Source organism: Panthera onca, chromosome C1, assembly GCF_046562875.1.
Source record: "Panthera onca isolate mPanOnc1 chromosome C1, mPanOnc1 haplotype 2, whole genome shotgun sequence".
In the NCBI taxonomy this organism is placed as follows: domain Eukaryota; kingdom Metazoa; phylum Chordata; class Mammalia; order Carnivora; family Felidae; genus Panthera; species Panthera onca.
The window spans coordinates 220,176,828-220,193,828 of record NC_138346.1 but is presented as its reverse complement, the minus strand read 5'-3'; the positions used below and the strand labels follow the sequence as shown (position 1 = coordinate 220,193,828).

The 17,001-nt window shown below is 65.4% G+C and overlaps 1 protein-coding gene across 1 annotated transcript in view; it reads left to right on the top strand.

The window, feature by feature from the left end:
• The first annotated feature begins 4,941 nt into the window (after positions 1 to 4,941).
• PLCH2 (phospholipase C eta 2) overlaps positions 4,942 to 17,001 on the top strand; it is a 28,558-nt gene continuing 16,498 nt past the window's right edge. The window contains exons 1-8 of the mRNA XM_081796485.1: positions 4,942 to 5,092; positions 6,669 to 6,815; positions 8,802 to 9,044; positions 9,208 to 9,338; positions 12,901 to 13,071; positions 15,284 to 15,377; positions 15,572 to 15,775; positions 15,991 to 16,111. Of these exons, the coding sequence (XP_081652611.1) occupies positions 4,969 to 5,092; positions 6,669 to 6,815; positions 8,802 to 9,044; positions 9,208 to 9,338; positions 12,901 to 13,071; positions 15,284 to 15,377; positions 15,572 to 15,775; positions 15,991 to 16,111 (1,235 nt within the window). The 5' untranslated portion in view covers positions 4,942 to 4,968. The remainder of the gene's footprint in view (positions 5,093 to 6,668; positions 6,816 to 8,801; positions 9,045 to 9,207; positions 9,339 to 12,900; positions 13,072 to 15,283; positions 15,378 to 15,571; positions 15,776 to 15,990; positions 16,112 to 17,001) is intronic.

Here is a 17,001-nt window from a genome sequence, read left to right as displayed (position 1 = left end):
CCCCCTGCCCACAAAACTCTCTCCTGGCTCTTGCTAGAAGGCTGAGCCTCTGGCCCCACGGCGAGGATGCTGCGGGAGGAGAAAGGCACATTCTGGCAGGTGGAGTGTCCAGCATGAAGCCCCATCCCCGGATGCTCCCCTGTCCCCCGGCCCTCCCCCAGTCTTGTCTGGGGCCAGCCCTGGGCCTCGCTGGCCTGGCCAACCACCACCCCCCCTAGGGTCTGCTGCCCTCCTGCAGACCCTCGGGCCAGTCCTGGCTCCTGTGCCCCCTGGGCGCTGGGCACAGTCACCCTGGAGTCCTGCCTGGGGCGGGGAGGGGGGCTTGAGGGAGCCGACTCGCACTCCCTGATAAAATAAAAATAGTTGGGAGGAGGCGCCCAGACGCGCAGGGGGAGGGGGGCGCGAGCTGCTTCTCAGACGTTTAAATAATCTCCGCCATATGTGTGTGGGCCTGTCCCTCCCTCCTGTGAGGCGCTGGCCAGGGGCCGGGCCGATCCCCCGTGGGTGCGCGGGAGCCCGGTGCAGCGGCTGGGGCCTGCTGACCTCTTCCTCTTCTTCTCCACCCAAGCACAGTCTGAGTGCCCACTGCATGCGGAACTGGCCCCGCTGCAGAGCAGAGATGCGGCTCGGGGCGACAGGCGGGGGGCTGAGGACCGGTGAGGGCTGTGGCAGGGACAGGCCGGCATCTGGGCCAGTCGGGAGCCTCGGGCTCCGTGTGTCCGGCCGTTGCTGTCTGTTCTGAGTCAAGTGGACAGGGAAGGGCTCCCTTGAAGATCCTTCGAAAAGGCAGAGAAATGTCGGAGGGGAGAGGGGCTGGCGGGAGGCGGGGGCTGCCCAGCCTGGGACCCAGGGCCGGTGTCCTCAGGGAGGGGGGAGGAACGCAGCCCACACCCCGACCCCTGCGCTCGTTTGCTCAGTGAAGGGGTAAGGGAGGGCCTGACCCGTGCGCACACCCATCGTGGACGGGGGCCCGTGACACCTCAAGAGTGCCGGTGAGTGCGCGTGCTCGCACAGGGGAGCCTTTGGGCATCGTTTGTGGGCTTTGTTGCACTTTCCAGCCCTCCCAGGGAAGAGGCGGGGGTGCTGATCGCCCCTGGCCTCTTGCCCCCTCCCGTGTGAGGGCAGGCTCAGCCTCCAGTGTAAAAAGGAAAAAGCCAGCGCTGGCCAGCTTCTGACGGCGAGGACGTTTCCCCCTTGGGGAAGCTGCCACTGTGTCCCGTGGCCACTGGAGGAAGAGAGGAGGGAGAGCCTGAGGGGCATCCTCTGACAGACAGGGAAACTGAGGCATGGAGACAGGCAGGCCGTCCGAGTCAGCGGTTCAGCCACGGTGCAGGGCCGAGCTGAGGAAGGTCATGAGGACCTTTCCTCTGGGGTGTCAGTGTGGGGGGTGCCCTCCCTGTGCCCTTGCCCCACCTGGGGGGGGTGCCACCCGTTCATCTGTGCCGGGCACGTCCAGGCACCAGCCTCCTCGGGGACGGCAGCCGGAGGTGCCGGCACTGGCTGGTGGTGGCTAAGCCCTGGAGGCTGGACGGCCACCAGATGACCAGTGACGGCCGTGCCGGGCGCCGGCTCGTGTCACCTCGTGGGGCTGACTTGGCGGTCTTGGCACCAGGGGCCCAGCCTGTGCTTCTGCTGTGGGCCAGTCCCGAATGGCACAGGGACAAGCAGGACAGGACAGGGTGGTCCCTGCCCGGCGGTGCCCTGGGGGATCAGGCAGTGTGCAGATGAATATGTGCGGTCTCGTCCGGAAGCCACAGGGAAGGCGGGAGGATGCTCAGAGCAGCAACTCAGGTCACAGGACTGAGAGCCAGGAGAGGTGTGTGGGGCAGGCGTGAGGAGGAAGGGGCTGGGGGGACCCCTTGTGCCCCCTGGAGCCCTCCTGCCCCTTCCTGGCGAGGCTCCTGGCTGACCCGGGTAGGTCAGGTGTGGACTGGTTCCGGGCTCTGGAGGCCAAGTGTGGAGACTGAGCCCCCGCAGGGCTGGTGACATGTGGCTGCTCTGGCGGCCACATCTATGGCACCATTGGGGCTGGAGGTGGGGACCGACCAGGGAGTGGACTCTGGCTGGGGTCAGGGTGCTGGGACGTCAGTCTCCCCCGGACGCTTTGGGTGGCTGGTGCTCGCAGGCCAGGCGGGGTGGTGGCGAGTGTCCTGGGTGCGGATGGAGTGAGCCCATGGGTGGGGTGGGCTGGGCTCCTGTCCCTCCCGGTGTTGGCCTGGGTCTGCTCCCACGCAGCCCCTGGGGTGGGGGTTTTCTCCGGTCCCGGGACCTGTTCCCTTCTGTGACCCTGAGGGAGGGGGTGGGGGCTGGCTCCGGTGACCACCTGTGGACACGGGGGTCCGGCTCGTGCGTTTGGGGACCTGGTCAATGGTAGGTGCCCCTGCTCTGTGCTTGGTTCTTCTGGGCTCTGCTGCCCCTCCCTTAGAGGCCTGGGGCTCAGCCCCTGTGGGGGAGGGTGGGAAGGGAGGAACCTTACCCCCGCTTTGGGAGGCTGAGCCATCGGGGTTCGGGGCCCGTCCTGGGTTCAAGCCCAGCTTGGCAATCGCCTGGGTCATGGCCTTTGCAGGTACCCAGCATGCTCAGCGGCACTGTGGGGGCAACATGGTGTTCCCAGAGTCAGGAGCCCCCCCCGCCACGGTGTCCTCAGACCCTGGTCAGAGTGTCAGAGCTCAGGTGGGGGTCACCAGGGTCTTGCGGGCAACAGAGGGGCTTTGGTGGCAAAGCCCTGCATCAGGCTGGACTGATTGGACCGTCCCCCGCCGGGTCAGTGAGGACCACCCTGGGCTGGCTGAGGAGGACTCAGGGGTGAAGGGCCACTCAGTGTGGGCCCCCTCCTGGGCTCCCTACCCAGGGAGATTAGGGCACCAGAGCCCCCCTGGCTGATGGCGGGAGACCATTGATCTGGGCTGAGAGCCCAGGGGCCTGACCCGAGGATGGCAGGGTGTGGCCGGCTCAGGGAGCTTTTGTCCGGGGGGAGGTGAGAAGACCCCCAGAAAGGGGCCAGGCGTGGGGGAGGAAAGAGGCGCAGGTGTGACCAGGTGTAACCTGGGTTTGAAGAGCCGCAGGCTTTGAGGCAGGAGGGGATGCCCCAGCGTCAGGGAGGGCCCGCGGAAGGAATGGGGCCGTGACACAGGACCGGCAGGTGCGGCCTGGGGAGCCAGCCTCGGACCCGCCTCCCGGCCTCCTGCTCTGGTCCCTCTGCCCCGCTCCAGCTGCCCCCCGAACACGCAGATGCTGTCAGGGCTCCGCAGCCGCGTCTCCTGGAGGAGACCCAGGACGCTTTCTCTTTCTAGAGGCTGGTGGCTTCCTAACCTGATTCCACACAGCGCCGCCTCCTGAAGGGACTGACTCGGAGCCGCTCTGGCAAAGGCTCCTAATTGGGTTCTGGCATTTGGCTTTGAGTCGACTGCGTTGGCTCTGGTCAGGTGGGGCCCTGTTCCCTGTGGTCAGCCCGGGACGCCCATCACTAACTCCTCATGGCCTGCCGCCTCCCCACCCCCCGCGCCCCCCGGCTCCGACCTCGGACCGGGCTGTGCCCAGCTCTGTGGCCCAGGCCCCAGCCAGTCGCCTCTGTGCTGGGGACGGAAGGGTGACAGCCCAGTGATGCCTGTGTAGGGGGCACGCAGGGGACCAGGGGCTCGGGGGCTCAGCGGCAGACGGGCTCCGAGGTCCTCGGGACCGGGCGCCAGTCCTCGCGGCCGCTGGTCGATGTGACCGTGAGGTGGGGTTCTGCCCCTCGGGCCTCGCGCCCTGGGAGAGGGGGGCGTGCCACCGTCTGTCTGTCTTTGCCCGGCTCTCCTCCTCGTGCCCAGAGCTGCCCGCCCCAAAGGGCTGTCCTCGTCTGGGCCTTCCCTGGTGTGGCCGTGAGTGGGCCTCGTGTCCGGTCAGCAGATGTGCAAGCAGGTCCTCCCTGGGCCCGGCTCTCCCCCTCCAGGCCGGGCCCGCCAAGGGAGGGCAGCCTCTGGAGGCAGAGCTCGGGGACGAATGCGCCCAGGGCAGTGGGCCGCCTCCCGGAGCGCTCTGCCCCAGGGGCTGGTCCTTGGGAGCTGAGGCGGCACAGCCGGGGGCCCGGAGCAGGATGAGGCGTCTGGGAGCACGGGACCCAGGCTCGGGGACCGGCAACTGTCCCTCCAGGGCTAGGAGTCGAAGCAGAAAGGGGCCCCCCGTGTCCCAGGCCCTCCCCGGGCCGGACAGGCCTGGGCAGGCAGCCCGCCCAGCTCGGCTCCTGGTTGCGGCCCACGGAGGGCTGGACACTGAGGGTGGGGTTCTGCTGCTCCCGTCACCCCTCACCCCCACTCCGGGGACCACAGGAGCCCCTCAGAGCCCCTGGCAAGTACCAGGGACGTGGGCTTGGGAGCTGGGGATGCTGGGGCTCAGGCTGGGACAGAGAAGGGGCAGCAGGGAGGGCTGTGGGGGGACAGTGGACGGTCCCATGAGGACCGTCACCCCAGGCCTTACAGCGGTGTTCTTTGGGTCCTGGGGTGGCCTCTCTGTCTTGCCTGTTGTCGCTCAGCCGGGACGTGGGGGCTGCCCGCTGCCCTCCTGGTCTCCAGCTGGGAGTTCCCTTGGCCTAAATCCTCTGTCCAGCTGGGCTGGACCCGGGCTTGGATTAGCACAGGGGATTGGGCAGGGGGTGGGCGGGGCTTGCAGAGGCCCTGCAGTTGCCCTGCCCTCAGACTCTGGGACGCTGCTTCTTTGGGGATCCCTTCGTGGCCCTGGCGGATGGGCAGGCTGACCTGGGGGCCATCTAGGACGGCAGGTGACGGTTGGGCCAATGCCAGAGGGACCTGGGAGCAGCCCCGCGGGGGCCTCGCAAGGCTCTAAGCAGGAGGAGGAAGAGGAGGAAGAGAGAAGGAGGGCCCGTGGAGCCCCTGTGCCACCCGCCATTGCCTGACCTGCTGCTGAGGCGGGGTGGGGGACGCGGGCGTCCTTTGGCCTCTGTGAGCCACCCCTGGCCATCGTCCTAGCATGTCTGTCCCCTGGCCGTCTACCCCCAGCCGGACCGGGGGAACAGTGGCCTGCCTGGCAGAGGCCCTCCTCTGGGTCGGAGCGAGCGTGGCCGTGTCCCCGCCGTGGCAGCTCGGCCCTCTAGGTAAGGGGGCAGGCCTGGCCCTCCTCGGCGGGAGCCCCGCCTCAGAGCCACAGGGGCCAGGAGGGTGGGGGCTGCTTCTGGGAGTGCAAAAGGCCCCCCTCCTCCAAAGCAAACCTATGACCTCCTGCCCCTCGGGTCTCCCTCTGGGGGTCGTGGGGCTCCCGCTGCACCCCCGGCCCACCTGTCTGACCCCAGGGCGCCAGGCAGGCAGCGGGGGAGGGGTGGTGGGGGTTGGGGGATCAGGGGCAGGGCTGTGGCGGGCATGCTGGCTGGGCACTCAGGTGGCTATAAAACTTTCGCTGAGGGGTCCCTGGCACTTTGCAGGGGTGGGGTGGCACCTTCAGCCGGGATGGGCTGGGGCTAGCGTGCTGGTGAGGGACGAGACCGCGCCTAGAGGGGGGCAGAATGCCCCTCACTGGTGTGAGACAGGGGTGGGGTGGAGGCCTGCCCGGCTGGTGATGAGAAGGTTGTGTCTGTTCTGGCTGGGCCAGCCCACGGAAGGCCCCACGTGGGACTGTGTCCCGTGCCCCCGGGGCCTGGTCTGGGTGCCCCTTCTGGAACCTGTTCTGGCCTCTGCGCCCGCCCCTCTCCCCCGTCCTGCTTTATCTCTCCCCTCTTGCTACCTGTGCACCAGCAGCCTCACCTGTGTCCTCATCGCTCGGTGTCTCTGTGGAGCTCAGCCTCCCTGTGGGCCCTCCCACCACCACCCTGGCGTGTGAGGAGTCCCACTGGCTGGTCTCCTCGGGTGGCATTGCCTCCAGGGGGTCCCTTAGTGGGGGGGTCATGTGGGGTTGAATTATCGACGCTGCAGCAGTCCTGGGCTTTCTGTAAGTAGGTGTGAAGGGCCTCTCCAGTCCTGGGGGGCTGCTGGCCTGGCTGGGACCCCCTCCCCTCAGGACCTGGGAGACGTGAGAGCTGCAGCAGGAGGCCAAGTGGACAGAAGAGGGGAAGGGAGGGCGGGGAGGGGTGCTGGGAGGAGGGTTTGTGTTCTGGAGCTGAAGCCTGGTGCTGCCTTGACCTCCCAGGGCCCCGCTCTGTGGCCTCTAGGGACAGACCCTCACCCTTCCTGCAGGGAGGAGGAGGAGGGCGGCTTTCCCCAGTGGCACGGGAAGCAGGTGCAGGCTCCCAGGTTAGACCACGGCCTGGCCACCCACAGAGGCCCTGCTGCACGGCAGCTCCTGAGCGTGGCCTCAGCCACCACAGCCCCTCGTGTGTCATAGGCATTGGGGCAGGTCACGGCAGTCACTGGGGCTGGGATGGACACGGTGGCTGGAGTGAAGCGAAACCAAGCTGCAGAGGAACGGGGTCCTGCCTGGGACCCCGCCTGGCCCGGGGCAGTCGGGGAGGGTGGCCTTGGCCGGGGCTGGGTGGCTCGGTCTGTTTCTGAGCTTGGGCCTGTGGCCCGGGCCAGCGCCTGGGGGTATGAACCCGTCCCCGCGGAGGGCCGGCGGGCGGGCGGACGGTCTCCGCACCCCTTGTGCACGGGGTGGTGGGCGGTAGGGCTGGCCCGGCTCTCACGGCGCCCCGTCTGTCTTTGTGTCGGTTGTCTTCTGCCCGCCGTGTCCATGACGCCCAGTGGAGAGATGCATGAGCGCCATGCAGGCGGGGACACAGATGGTGAAGCTCCGCGGCAGCTCCAAGGGCCTGGTCCGCTTCTACTTCCTGGACGAGCATCGCTCCTGCATCCGCTGGCGCCCCTCGCGCAAGAACGAGAAGGCCAAGAGTGAGCAGGCGGCCTTGGGGGCGGGGGGAGCTGGGGGCTGCCTTGGGGGAAGCGGGCTGCCCTGGGGGGCGGAGCTGGGGGCTGCCCTGGGGGGGAGCGGGCGGCCACGAGGCAGCTGGGGAAGTCTCCGGGGGCCTCCGGGCCCGACAGGCATCTGGTTGGCCTTACAGTTTCGAGGTGATCTCTGGGCGTCAGGCACAGAGGGATCAGGGCCCCATGCCCTTCAGGACCTGTAGGACTGTGGAGACCGAGAGCCCATCTGGGATGGTCTGAGGAGCAAAAAAAAGGCCCTTCCTTCAGGGTAGCCGGGTCTAGACCTGCCGTAAACAGAGAGAGAGACCCTTGCGGGGCACATGGAGGGCAGGGCTTCAGTGCCACATGTTAGCTCAGGCGACCTGGGGCATGAGGACTGGCATGGGGCGTGGGGGCTGCAGGGCCACCCGGGGCAGGAGGGGGCCTGGGCTGGAGGGTTCTTGCAGGGGTGGAAGGGCGAGGTGGATGTCGGAGCAGGGCCTGTCAGGGACCAGGCTGGAGGCAGGAAGGAAAACGTCAGGGTCCTCCCAGGCCCGGAGAGACCCAGCTGCACCAGGGCAGGGCCTCAGCCCCGCAGTTGCCAAGGGCACAGCTGCCGCCATGGGGCCTGGGAGCCTTGGCGAGGAGCCCCTGGGAGGCATCCTGGTGGTGGTGGTGGGGGGGGGTGGTGCATGGGGCTGCCCTCTGGTCCCATGATGCTCAGATGGGGCCCCTCCTCTGGGCCCGGCACTGCTCCCCGTACTGGGCATCGTGTGGGAGCGGGTGATAAGGCAGGGGTGGGCAGGTCGGGACTGGGGGAGGCCGTGTGCGGTACTCAGACCTGACTCTAGCTTTGGAGGATCCCGAGGAGGGAGGAATGGGGGGCAGCTGTCCTCTGCCAGCACCCCCTAGTCTAGGGCCCGGGACCCCCGCCCCTGCCATGCACACGCACGCATGCAGGGAACTGGAGAAGAGAGGTGGGCAGGCCCCCCGCCCTGTAGGCGGGCTCTGTACTCCCGGGAGCTCAGGGGGTGGGAGCAGAGGACAGGAGGGACACCCCCCCTCACTGCACGGACGAAGTCCCCCCTCCATCACAGCTCTGCCCAGGGTAACTCCCAGAAGGGCACGAGTCTCCCCACCATCACTGCCCTGCCCAGGATAGCTCCCAGAAGGGCACGGAGCCCGCCGGGCAGGGCTGCAGGAGATGGGCGGGTGGTGTTGGGAGGTGGTGAGAGCTGGCAGGAGGGTGCGGAGGTCGGGGCCCAGCCCAGGGAACCGGGCTCCCAAAGGGGATGCCTGTGCCCTGCACGGCTGGGAGGGTCCCTGCCGCCTGTGCAGGAACAGACCTGAGAACTCGTCTACTCGCGGTAATTCAGCTTTGGAACGGAGGCCCCGTGGAGCCCCGGGTGCTGTGGCCAGTAATGAAATCCTTGGTGGACCCGGAGCTGGTGCCCGCCGGGCAGGACCCCGCCGCACCCCTGGCCCCGCGGCCTGCTGGAGCCAGAGCCTCCTAGGGAGGCGGCGCGGGATCGGGCCAGTCGCCCTGTCAGAGTGGAGACGCGAGCTGGCTGGAGCCTGACGGACAGAATTGGCCTGTCTGGGCTCCCTCACCCTGCAGCCTCGGCTAGTGCAGAAGCCACGTGCCTGGGGTTGCTAACTAGGGGGAGGGGGCTGCCCCCGAGAGCACGAGCCTTTCTCACACCCCGGGGGAGTGGGGAGCAGCCCTCAGGGTCAGAGCAGAGCAGGGAGGGGTGGGCTCCCCAGCCTCAGCACATGTGTACTTTTTCTTTTCCCCACCCTGACGGTCCCTTGAAACACCCCTTCCCCGGCTCCCCCAGCCTCAGATGGGAAGGGGACCCACAAGGGGACCGGCCTTGTCTCTCGCGGGCCGAGCGGGACAAGCTGCTGCTGCGGGCGGGGGCGCCAGCCCCTGGGGACAGGCTGTGACCGGCGGCCGCCCCTGCCTGCCCGCAGTCTCCATCGACTCCATCCAGGAGGTGAGTGAAGGGCGGCAGTCCGAGATCTTCCAGCGCTACCCAGACGGCAGCTTCGACCCCAACTGCTGCTTCAGCATCTATCACGGCAGCCACCGTGAGTCGCTGGACCTGGTCTCGCCCAGTGGGGACGAGGCGCGCACCTGGGTCACCGGCCTGCGCTACCTCATGGCCGGCATCAGCGACGAGGACAGCCTGGCCCGGCGCCAGCGCACTAGGGACCAATATCCTTGGTCTCGGGGGGCGGGTCCCTGGGTGGGGCTCTCCCGCCCCTGGCCGGGTCACATGTTTGGGGGAGGGGAGGGGAGGGGAGGGGAGGGGAGGGGAGGGGAGGGGAGGGCGCGCTGGGCCTGCTGGACCCGTGTTGGTCCCTGACTCGGCCCTAAAGTGGCTGAAGCAGACATTCGACGAGGCGGACAAGAACGGGGACGGCAGCCTGAGCATCGGCGAGGTTCTGCAGCTGCTGCACAAGCTGAACGTGAACTTGCCCCGGCAGAGGGTGAAGCAGATGTTCCAGGTGAGGTCCCCTGCCTCGGGCACCCCGAGCACAGGCTCTGTGGGGCTGAGGCTGCGTCCGGAGAGGAGAGGCCCTGCCCGAGCGGCGGGAAGTCCTGGGCGGGGCCTCTGGGCCCACAGTCAGTGGGAGGCGAGGAAGCGGCTTGCCCCTCGCCCTGCGCCCTGCGTCTGCTGAGATGCCCCAAGTGGCCGCCTCTCTCTCTGCAGCTGTGCGGGGCCCTCCCTGGCAGCCTAGGTATTTGGGGCAGGTGTGGGTCCCTGAGGGAAACCACCCAAAGGAGGCTGCACCCCCTTTCCTCCACTCCCCCCACCGACTCCCCAGCCTTGATGAGGCACACCGGCCTGGCGGGGTCCAGGGTGCACACTGGCCCGTGTTGCAGCCTCAGCTCTGGCTCCCCGCCCCCTGCAGCCTCCCGGTTGCAACCACCCCGGTGTTAGAAGTTATGAAAATGCATCTGTCAGCTGGGAGGCGGCCTTTATTGTCTGTAATTAGTTTCTCTCTTTCCGGAACTCCTGCTGGAGCAGCGGGGAGGAAAGGTGGCATCACTGGGTCCCGGTTTGTGGAGTTGATGGGCAAGCAGACCCAGGAGGAGGGCGCTCTCTCTCTCTGTCTCTCTCTGTCTCTCTCACACGGGCACATACACACACACACACACACACACACACACACACACACGCACGCACAGAGCCAGCTGCTCCACCAGGCACGGCCCCCGGTGGCTTCACTTGTGCTCTCACCATAGACAGCTGGTGGTTCTTGGCCAGAGCCGGGGTGGGGACCCCGCAGCTCAGAGCACAAGGGTCTGTGCATGAGTGAAGGGGCGAGTGGGATGCTCTCGGGCTGCTGGTCAGGGACTAGGGGGGCTCACAGGGCCCCTGCCCGGGCAGTGAGGAGCTGTCAGATGGCTCAGGCCTGAAGATCAGCCCCCCACCTGTACCCTGCCTACCCTACCTCCAGGGACAGCTCTGGGCTGAGAGGCCCTTCCAGAATGGAGAGGCTGTCAGGGGCCAGGCAATAGGCTGGCTTAGAACTTGGGGTCCAGCTTGGCCGGTGAGGTGGGAGGAGAGGAGTGTACCCTCACAGAATGGGGTGAGCGTGCACAGAAAGGTCCAGTGCAAAGTCCTGGCTTGAAGATGCACCACGCTGGGAGCTCTGGGGAGCCCATGCCCACCTGCCCCTCTTCTAGGGACACTGGGCCTCTCACGTGCTCTCTGGGCACAGGGGCTCCCCACAGAGCCCTCTGACCAGCCCTCGGCCTGGCTGTGTCTGGGCTCCAACCAGATCCCCTTGAGGAATCCCAGAGCAGTGGGGACAGACCCTGCGGCCTATCTGTGGGGCCTGCAGGTGGGGCGGACTCCGGGCTGGCTCTGGAGGGGGAGTGAGCAACAGGGGTGGGAGACTGATGTTGGCCTAGAGCTGGGGACCCCAGGCCCTGGGTAGCTCAGACCCCAGCAGCCTTGTCCACGGTAGTCCCTGAGTGCCTGGGCCTCCCTGGCCATCTTTGCGGCCGACCTTGCGGGGCTCTGGACCCCAGAGAAGGAGGGCTGGCCTCCAGCCAGGCAGAGCAGCTCTGATAATTAGCATCAGTCCGGTGGTCGAGGAGTCTCTGTATTGTTTCCACCACCTGGAAGTGCCTAATCAAAGGAAAGATCTGTGTGTTGGGTAGAGAGCGCCTTGAACATAGTTTCAAGTCTGAGATAACAGTGGAGTGCAGGCCCAGCCGAGCGTGCCTTCACCTGCTGCAGTCACAGTCTGTGGAAAGAGGGGCCGAGGAATTACATTGGGAGGCAATTCTGGGGCTCAGAGGCCGGGTCTGTCCTTAAGGGTTTCCCGAGGGCTTCATCCTCATAAAATATTCTCATTCACCCCGCGGGCTGGCAGCTGGACAGAGAGCAGGCAGCCACCCCGCCCTGGGCTCCTGGCCGGACCGCCCAGCACAGAACTTGGGGATGGGGGGAGGCCAAATCACCCTGCGGGCTGGACACTCGACACACTGGGAATCTCTGCCTGGCTCCAGCCACACCCTGGGGAGGGCTGCTGGCCTGGCTCTGTCCCAGGGGGTCCTTTGGTCTGCAGTGTGAGCCAGAGCCTGCAGCCAGAGCCTGGCTGAGCCTGCCGGCTCTCAGACCCACAGCTGTCCTCAAACCGAGCTCTAGGCACAATGAGGTCTTTGTCTGGTGTCTTCTGGGCCCCTGCGCATGTGGCTCTGGGCTCTGGTCCTGTCCCAGCCTTGGCACAGACGCTGGGGTCCTGGGGTGGGATGCTGGGACCTTGCTGGGTGTCCACTTCAGTGCCGAGCCAGGACTGGCCTTCCCAAGAGCAGTACTCTGCCTGGGGGCAGGGACATGGGGGTGGCTGTGGCCACTTGATTCTCTGGCGATGCTTCTGGTTCAGAGAGGGCCTCAGGGACGTGGCACCCACCCCCCAGCCACCCCAGATTGTGTCACCACATAAGGAAAGACTCCAGATGGCGCTCAGAGCCGGAAGTGCTGCTGTCCATGGTGCTGACCCAATGTCAATGCCTGCTGTGCAGCCAACCTCCAGACAGGTCCTTCTCACACCCCACCCCCACCCCACCAGCCCTAAGAACTGGGGCTCTGGATCAGCACCTTCTACGGGACCTTTCTTGTCCATTCCCAGGGATCACCGTGGCCCCAGGGCACCTCAGGCTCCTCTGGGCAGCCTGGCCTCTAGTCGCTGGGTGCCCTTGTCCTCTGTGTCTGTCCCTGGCTTTGGCGTTTGGTGTTCCCAGGGTCTGACACTTCAGTAGATGCTCCCTGAGTAAGTGGGTTCATGAAGAAGTTCATGGTCTCACTGGGGTCACGGTGGGTTTGCCCCCGGCGGTTCCTCCAGGAGTCGTGTGAGCTGCCCTGTCCACAAGAGAAAGACAGTGGCCAGGTCCTCTCATCTCTGCTGTGGAGACTGAAGCCTGGACACTCCTGTGCACCTTGGGGCCTTGTGCTTTTCTAATCAATGGGCAGCAATTGTAATTACAGGCTCACAGCCCAGGGTGGGCATTAACTCCAGGGTGGGGTGTCAGCTCCCAGAGTGCCGTATTGATTCCAAAGTGAGGTGTTGACCCCCAGGATGGGATGTTGGCTTCCTGAATAGGGTGTTGGATCTCAGGGTAGAGTGTTGACTCCCAGGTGAGATGTTGGCTCCAGGGTGGGGTGTTGACTCTAGGGTAAGGTGTTAGCTCCAATGTAGGGTGTAGGCTCCCAGAGTGGGGTGTTGGCTCCAATGTGGGGTGTTGGCTCCAGGGTAGGGTGTTGGCTCCCAGTTTAGAGTGTTGGTCCCCAGGAGGGGCATTAACTCCCATAGTGGGGTTTTGACTTCAATGTTGGATGTTGGCTCTCAATGTGGGGTGACTGTGCCAGGTGTAGGTGCAAGTTGACCGTGAAAGACTGGGACTGGGAGGGCAGGGTCAGATCTGTGTGAAAGGGTCACTCAGTGGCTTCTTGGTGGGAGGGTTGGAGCGAGATCCCGGTAAATTCACTGCTGCAAGGATCCCAGGGAGCTATCGGGGTGGGACATTGGGGGACCCAGAGGCTTTGGCTTGCAGGAGGCAGACACAGATGACCACCAGGGTACGCTGAGCTTTGAGGAGTTCTGTGCCTTCTACAAGATGATGTCCACCCGCCGGGACCTCTATCTGCTCATGCTGACCTACAGCGACCACAAGGACTACCTGGACGCCGCTGACCTCCAGCGCTTCCTGGAGGTGGAGCAAAAGGTGAGGGCACGACGGCAGGAGCAGGGTCCTGGCGTATATGGCCTCACCTTTGGCTCCCGGGGCACTTGAACCAGTTCACTGTGACTGAGAATCCTTCAGTCTGGAAGGATGGGCCACAGCCTGACACTCAGGGTCCTCAAACCTGCCTCTACTTAGTGAACCTGCTTTGATTCCCATCATGGGCCATCCCAGCATATTTCAGGGTGTGTCCCATGGTGGCCCTGAGTGGGTGGCTCCTCGGCGGGCCTCTGAGCGGCTCAGCCATGACCACAGATACCCTGAGCCTCCTCAAGGGACCCTGCACTTGACCACAGCACCTTCAGCATGGAGCACCTCATAGAACTGGGGTTCCATGACCCAACCTTCCCACCTGTTCCAGCCACGGGTCTGACTAGCTTGTACCCCCTGAGCCCCAGGCCCATTACCACTACCTTTGACCCATTTGTCCAGCAGATGCCCAGATGCCTCCAAGTGTCAGGGGGGCTACCCACCCATTTCTCTTGACTCTAGGCCTTCTTGTCTATACCAAGAGGCCTGCTGCTTCCTGGGCACCGCCCTGCTGACTGGGGGCCCAGTGTCCGGAGGCTCAGGGATGTGGGCCCCTCAACCTTGGCCCAGGCAGGGGCTGGGTGTCACCTGCTGTGGCGGGCAGGAGGCTGGAAATCCATAGTGGGAGAGGGGAAGGCCAGTGTCCCCTGAGGAGAGTGTCCCCGTGGTGGGGCCCAGGCAGTGTATATCTCCCACCCTAAGGGCTGGTGGGAGGTGGCCGTGAGGACCAGCGTCCACACTTATAACTTCCTGGGATCGTCAGGGACCCAGTTTGGGGCAGAGAGTGGGAGGGGCAGTCAGCCTTAGGTTAGAGGCCACGGGCAGAGGCTGCTGGGCAGGGCCGGGGGCTGGGTGGCTGGAGCAACTGTGGCACCCAGGCTGGGTCTACACGTATCTACCCAGGATCTCCACCCCCCCCCCCCCACCCCCCGACTGTCCTGGGTTGGTGTCTGCCCCACCTTACCCCACGTGGCCGTCCTCGGGGCTGTGCTCCCAGGACCCCTCCCCGCTACTCACACAGTTTGCTGGGGTTCCATCCGCGTGGAAGTGTGCCTGCCTCCTCTCCTGTCCTCCTAGGGGAAGCCCTGGGGTCTGACCCAGGCAGGAGAGGCTGGCACCAGCCTGGCTGGATGCTGATGCCCCGGGCAACTCACTCCCAGCCCAGCCACTGTGGGCAGCATTGGGATGAGGCCACGGGTTCTCTGTCCCTGTTGCCGATGTACGTGGGGGTGGAGGGTGGGAAAGTGGCCCTGTCTGGGAAGGGCAGTACTGACTCATTATTCCCTACCCTTTGCCCTAAGCTTTCCAGAAGCTTTTCCCTATATCTGGGGCCAAAGCTGTCCACCAGGTGGGTGGTTTGAGCCCGGACCCAGCCCCCAGACTCTGGACCTCCCAAGGTCCACAACTACTCTGGGCTCTGACCCTATTTGCCCCGCTTCCCCGCTATCATCTGATATCCCTCCCCCACCCCTGCCTACACGGGACTTCCTAGAAGCCCTGCTGGTGAACTTGCTTCCGAGAACTGAGGGCTCCCGGCCTGGGCTGCATGGCAGGGCCCTGGGAGACCACTCAGCCTCCGACCAGGGCAGGGTGGCGGGGATGGGGGGCGGCATCGATGCCCAGGGCCGCTTGGGCTCGGCTTCCGTGTGCAGCTTTCCCGAGATGGATGTGGGTTAGGCAGCAGGGGGAGACAGGTAGGGGAGGCTCCCTGTGCCCCTGGGGCTCCTCCAAGGTGGGACCGGTTCTCCTGCACCTTCTCACACATAGGGCTCCCTGCCAGGCCTGCCCTGGTCTGCAGCTCTTGAGACCCCGACACGGTGGGAATGAGGGGTGGGCCAGCTGATGGGACCAAAGACCCCTCCCCTGCATCAAGGATCCTGTCCGACACAGCTCTTCCAAAGCCATGTGATCCACCAGTAGTCCTCTGGCCACTGAGTCCCAAGTCTCACGACACTGAGGGTAGCCGGTGTGCCGCCCAGTCAAGGAAGCACCCTGCAGGCGCCCGAGCCTCCCCCTGACGCCCACCGTGGGCAGTCTTGATGCGACAATCAGAGGCAGCCTGGGAGGCGGCGGTGGTGCAGGAGGAGGAGCGGGGGGAGCTGCCTGAGGCTAGCCCGGGGCCAATGACGGGCTAGCCTGGGCTGAAGCCCCTACTCTGGCCTAGATGACGGGGGTGACCCTTGAGAGCTGCCGGGACATCATCGAGCAGTTTGAGCCCTGCCCAGAAAACAAGAGCAAGGCGGTGCTGGGCATTGACGGTGAGCGGGGCATCACTGCGGTCCGGCTGTCCCGGCGGGCTGATGGGCAACCTGGGGGCCTGGACAAGTGGCCTGGGCAGAGAGTTTACCGTTCCACGTGGCAGGGGTGGGGGGCGGTCCTGAGATGAGCCCCGTGGCGGGGGGGGGGGTGCTGGCACGCAGGCGCTAAGCACCCTCCCACGCTCCCCACGCAGGCTTCACCAACTACACTCGGAGCCCCGCCGGCGACATCTTCAACCCAGAGCACCACGGTGTGCACCAGGACATGACGCGGCCACTGAGCCACTATTTCATCACCTCGTCCCACAACACCTACCTCGTGGGTGACCAGCTCATGTCCCAGTCCCGGGTGGACATGTACGCCTGGGTCCTGCAGGCCGGCTGCCGTTGTGTGGAGGGTGAGCAGCGGGGGCCGTGGGAGTCCGAGCCCCCCTCGGCCCGGGGGCCTTGGGCTCCGGGGGTCTCTGAGCAGGGTGTCTGCCCTCCTTCCCGGGCAGGGGCTGTGATAGGCCTCTCCTGGTGTTAGTTGCTGAGCAAGTCAGTCTGCGAGCCGCGGGTCTCTGGGCATCGGCGGCCAAGCTCCTGGAGCTGACTGACGTCTGCCTTCCTGCAGTGGACTGCTGGGACGGGCCCGACGGGGAGCCCATTGTGCACCATGGCTACACTCTGACCTCCAAGATTCTCTTCAAGGATGTCATCGAGACCATCAACAAATATGCTTTCGTCAAGAATGAGTGAGTGGCTGGGACGGGGGCGGGGGTGGGGGAGGGGCTTGTGCGGCCCTTCCTGCTACTCCCCCACATGCTTTCTTGGGGGCAGTGTTTGCAGAGGCCAAGGGGCTGATCTGGGGGTCCCTCGTTGAGGCTGAGGGTCAGGGAAGGGAGTGGAGCTGCAGCTCCGGGGAGAGGGAGGGCAGCGGGCGCAGGAACGGACAGCGGATTGGCTGAGCAGGGTGCGTGTGCGAGCAGCCCCCGTCCACACACACTTGGCGACCCCTGCTGTCAGCTGCCCTCAGCCGTGGTGGCTCTGGCACTAATTACCCCCGAGAAGCTACTCTGTGTCCAAACTCAATTTGCTGTCACTCAGCTGTAGCTACAGACACCGTTGAACAGAATCCTATTTAGTTTCTGGAAATAGAAGACCGCTCCCCTGCCCACCCCCTCCACACCCCAGTCACCTTCAAGTCCTGGTTAAACAAGGCTCAGAGGTAAGAAAAGAGCTAATTTAATGAGGGAGGGGAAGAGAAGCCAGATTGATTGAGGACATAGAAATAGAGGGGCCCCTCCTGAAAGAGCTTGCCCGAGCTCTGTCTCGGGCTGTCAGGAGGGAGTGGGAGTGAGGAGTGGTGGCCTGGTGCCTAGACTTGCAGGTGAGAGAGGCATCTCAGGGTAGGGGGGCTGAGGCAGACAGATGTCCTGTAGCTGCCAAGGACCCAGGGACGTGCTAGGGTCTCAGGATGGGGCTTGCCTCTCATGTGCCAGCATAATCTTTGCAGACATAGGGTTCTTCCCTAGGCCCTTGTGCCATAGGCTTCAGTCCCTTGCCTGAGAAGTAGGGAGAATACCTTCCCGCCAAGTCCTGTTTGTCCTCTCTGCACCACAGGACTCGCCCATCTCTTGCTCTG